This window comes from Phalaenopsis equestris, unplaced genomic scaffold (assembly GCF_001263595.1).
Source record: "Phalaenopsis equestris unplaced genomic scaffold, ASM126359v1 Scaffold000301, whole genome shotgun sequence".
Classification (NCBI taxonomy): Eukaryota; Viridiplantae; Streptophyta; class Magnoliopsida; order Asparagales; family Orchidaceae; genus Phalaenopsis; species Phalaenopsis equestris.
In genome coordinates, this window is record NW_018164743.1 from 1,677,385 (window position 1) to 1,681,907 (window position 4,523).

General features: G+C 33.8%; 1 protein-coding gene across 1 annotated transcript; it reads left to right on the forward strand.

Annotated features, from left to right (window-relative positions):
• The first annotated feature begins 1,087 nt into the window (after positions 1-1,087).
• On the forward strand, positions 1,088-2,983 carry LOC110025502. Its single transcript, XM_020726026.1, has 4 exons — positions 1,088-1,292; positions 1,375-1,560; positions 1,953-2,168; positions 2,643-2,983. The coding sequence occupies exons 1-4, from the start codon at positions 1,263-1,265 to the stop codon at positions 2,868-2,870; spliced, it is 660 nt and encodes a 219-aa protein (XP_020581685.1). The 5' UTR covers positions 1,088-1,262; the 3' UTR covers positions 2,871-2,983.
• Positions 2,984-4,523: the final 1,540 nt, after the last annotated feature.

Here is a 4,523-nt window from a genome sequence, read left to right on the forward strand (position 1 = left end):
AAATCCAAACTTTCAAATAAATATGTTTTGTATAATTTTATGTACTCAAATATGTTTCAAGGTACTCTTTGAACAAAAATACACGGAATGAGAGAGAACATTTTCATACTTACTGACTGTTTATTGATGTCATAATTACTTAGAAATTAACTTAAAGATTAAAACTTCTTCAATTCCCAACTTGAACCATGGTTTGAAAGGTTTCATATGAAGAGAAGGGATAGACTCATGTGGGCTTTAAGGCATGTCAATCCCATCTCTAATCAACTCTCTAGAGCCCTATCTTTAGCGAATGCCGCAAGTAGAATGTCCCCTTCTCTCATCCTCGTTGTAGACAACATGCTCACTTGCTTCAAAGAGAACCGAAAAGATATTTTTGCTTACTACACCAATGGGGGATGTGATATTTGAGAGCTTGTTCAATGATGAAATTGATGTGTCATAGAGCTTGAGTGAGCCCACCTACTTACCCTCATATATATGATGAATGTTGGTGCTTTCCCTATTATAAGTTTCCTCCTTGTACCACTTTAAATTATTGTTCAAAGTTGATTCGAGTTTGAATTTAATCTCAATTAGACAAGAACTTCTCATTAGTAGCTTTTGGAACAAAAGGTTTGAAATGCATTTATAAAAAAAATAAGCATTTAAATAAATATATTTGTCGAAATACATGTATTATGATGCATATAAAATCAATTTTTTAACATTAGTAACTCAAATTAAGAAAATCATCCAAAAAAAAGAGCATTCCCACTTATAACACCCATTTCCAAAGTACTTACATATCCATGCCAATACTTCACTTTATACATTTATAGTACCCATTTTTTTTCATATCACATCACAAGTATCACTATTTTAACTTTTAATAAATAAAATACAGATTTTTTATGTATAGCCATAGAGGTAAATTTGTAAAAATTGAAACTTTAGCTGGTAAATTTGTAAATATATAAAAATGAAGTGAAATGTATGAAAATCTTCGTAGAAAGTAACACGAAGGCAAAGCAAAACCGAACTTTAGATTCAAATCTAACTCGGCTCACAGTCCAGCATCTGGTCAAAGGAGGTGGGCTTCACAATAAATAATTGAAATGGGCAGCCAGAAACGAAGATTTCTTTGTACCGCCGCATCTTCCAGACACTCGCCGCGAAGACTTTGAACGGATAAGAACCACCAGAACCCATCTTCTCAACGAACCTCCTCCTTTCTTCCCCAACCGCCTTTCCCATCTCTCTCCCTCTAGCTCTCGCCATTAATGGAGCTGAATCAGAACAGAAAAATCATGGTAGGCTTGCTCTGTTTCCCTCGCCTTGATACCTATTGAGTTCTTCTGCTTGTTCGTGAGTAATGAGATTGTTTTTTTACAGGAAGGAGAAGAAGTCAACAAATGGCCGCCATGGCTTCGCCCTCTTCTCTCCACCACCTTCTTCGTTCACTGCAAACAACACGCAGCAGCACACAAGTGCGAGTGCAATATGTACTGCCTTGATTGCATGAACGGCGCTCTCTGCTCTCTCTGCCTCTCATTCCATCGCGAACATCGCTTAATCCAGGTCTGTTTCTTCTTCTTACTCAATTTATACCGTTAAGGTCCGATCATGGAGATTTGCAGTTTTTCTCTTCTCCTTCGATGCTCTGCCTCTTCTGTTTTCTGTTCTTCCCCAATTCAAATAATAAAAATCCAATCTTTTCCGAAATTACAGAAACGGTGCCTCCTAAAAAACGTAATTTTTATGATTTAACAGAGGACGATGTTTTCGGTTCATGTTCTTCCCCAAAACAAATCGTAAAAAAATGATTTTTTTTTTTTTGAACTCTCTTTCCTTTTCTTCTCCGCCACCCCTCTCAAAGAGAATAAAAATTGAATCTTTAGGATTTGCAGCTGCTCTGTATACCGACAATGGTGGAACAATCAGCTAACTGGCTAATTTGCTTGTGATTTCAGATTAGGAGGTCATCGTACCATGATGTTATTAGGGTTTCAGAGATTCAGAAGGTGCTGGACATAAGTGGAGTTCAGACTTATATAATCAACAGCGCAAGAGTCGTCTTCCTCAATGAGCGGCCGCAGCCAAGGCCGGGAAAGGGGGTGACGAATAACTGCGAAGTCTGTGAACGGAGCTTGCTGGATTCCTTCCGTTTCTGCTCCCTCGGCTGCAAGGTTTCACTCCCTTTTCTCTTCTCATTCTTCTCCATCTCCATTCCCACTTTGATTTTGTCAGAAAGCTTTCCCTTTCCTTTTGGTATTTGTTACATGAGATTTAAACCATTAGGATTTAGTAAATACTGAAAATCCGAATTTACGAATTTACTAAATCTTGAATGAGTTAAAAGTCGGAAATTTATGTGATTTACGGTCGAAATCCGTAAAATTCGGATTTATCGCATTGTAGAATTTATTTTGTCACTAGATTCTGCTTAAATCTTGCTCAAAACGAAAAAAATGCAATTTTTTAATAGATTTTCGTAATTTATTAGTATTATTATTTAATATTTTAGTCTGAAGTGATAGATTTCAGTGGTATTAATATAGAATTTAAAATGTAGATGTTAGATATGTAAATTCATAAAATTTGATGGTTATGCATGTGAATTTCCCTTGAAATGTTCTCTAATCATATGAAAACTCCTCTAGATTGTAGGAACATCTAATGAATCCGGCGTGAAGAAACTAAACAAGAAGAAGAAAGGGGGGCTTTCACCACATACATCTTCGGACTCGGAGGAGTCCTACTCGAGCATGGTCGTGCAGAGCTTTATACCTTCGACGCCGCCGCCGACCACCAACGGTTGTCGCTCGGCGAAGAGAAGAAAGGGCATTCCACATAGAGCTCCCTTTGGGAGTCTCATTTTAGAGTTTTAGAAGCTTCATTTTCTCTCTCATAGACGAAAGATTATTATGTGTTGATTACATGCATAACTTTAAGTTTACATGTAGAATAATGGCATACATAGTTGTGTACTAATTATGTACTCTATTTTTTTGGAGTATATGATTATGTGTTGTTTTTGTGTATTCGTTGTGTATTTTATTTGATTGAAATACACATCGAGTACGCTTGTGTAATCAATATAGAACTAGTATATAGATGTGTATTTTTGTAGTTTGCATGTAGAATTATGTGTAATATATATATATATATATATATATATATATGTAGAGAGAGAGAGAGGTTTATAGATGGAAATGGAATAATAATATGACTATAAAGAGAAATGTGCTTATTTTTCATTGAGAAATGATGTTCATGGTGGGTGGAATATTTTAACATCGTTGTATAAAATGTTAGTAATGTTGGCTTGTTATCACTATGGATATGTTGCATTTTCTTATATACAATAAGCCTTAATATGTGTTATTTTTTTTATATACTAGCGTGTTATATTGTTTGGCTTAGTATTTTGTGTGATTTTAACATTACTGCAAATGGACCTAATTTGGTAGTGGAAGCCAATTTTGAGCTCTTATTTTTATCCTTTTTTTCCAAATAGTTACATAATTTGTGTTTCTCTATATAAATGGGGGTGGGGTGAGTTATGTTGTTATTTGATAAGATGATGGTGAGATGCAATGATTTATGGTGCAGAATGTTGGCCTATACAATAAAAGCATAAAATTAAGTTTTGTTTAGATGTGGATGTTTAGATAGAAGAGTGGCTTTACCCTTAGAGAAAAATATATGAAATGAATTTATCCGTGAAAGGGCTAGTGTAGCTCTGAGTGGTGGACAAGATTTGAGAAGTCGTCTTAAATGATTTTATCATATTAAACATCTACCATCATATGGTCCAGTTGGGGGGAGTGGTTTTAGATTCAACTTATTTTAAGAAAGATAGAGGTAGACCTAGAAAGATGTGGCCATGTTTTATAAAAATGATCATAATTTATTAGAATTAAATAAAGATATGGCAGTCAATAGGACATAATGGAGAACAAGGATTCATACAGCGGACCCAGACTATTTATTGGGATAGAAATTTGTTGTTATTGTTATTTGATATTGCTGGATATTTTCGTATTTTGCACTTATTTTTCTTAACTTGTAAGTAATAAATTAAGCATATGATTTGATTCATTAAATTAAAAAAACATAAATCTTATACTAGAAAATTAGAAAAAATATTTTGTAAGAAAATTGGATAGAATGAAATTTTATTTTTATGCTTTCTATAACATATTTTATTGTATTAAAAAAATTAGCATGGATCATATCAAAATTATAGAAAAATGAATTTTATTATCTTATTTTATTGATTGTTAGAAATTTGTGGTAACAAAGTGAAAGTATAATCTTAGGTTATGTTTGGGGCAGCAGTGAAGCTGCTAAAGAAAAAGTTGTGTTCAAATTGTTGTGTTTTTTTTTTTTCTTGAAAAAGTTTGACTGTAGCTTTCTAACAGTCACCGTGGATAGCCAGATATTGTGAAAAAAAAATAGTTTTAGCTGTAGTTTTTTCAGAAATCAGGTAAAATACATTTATACAAAATAAGAAAAACTGTGGTGCAACATTGCACCAC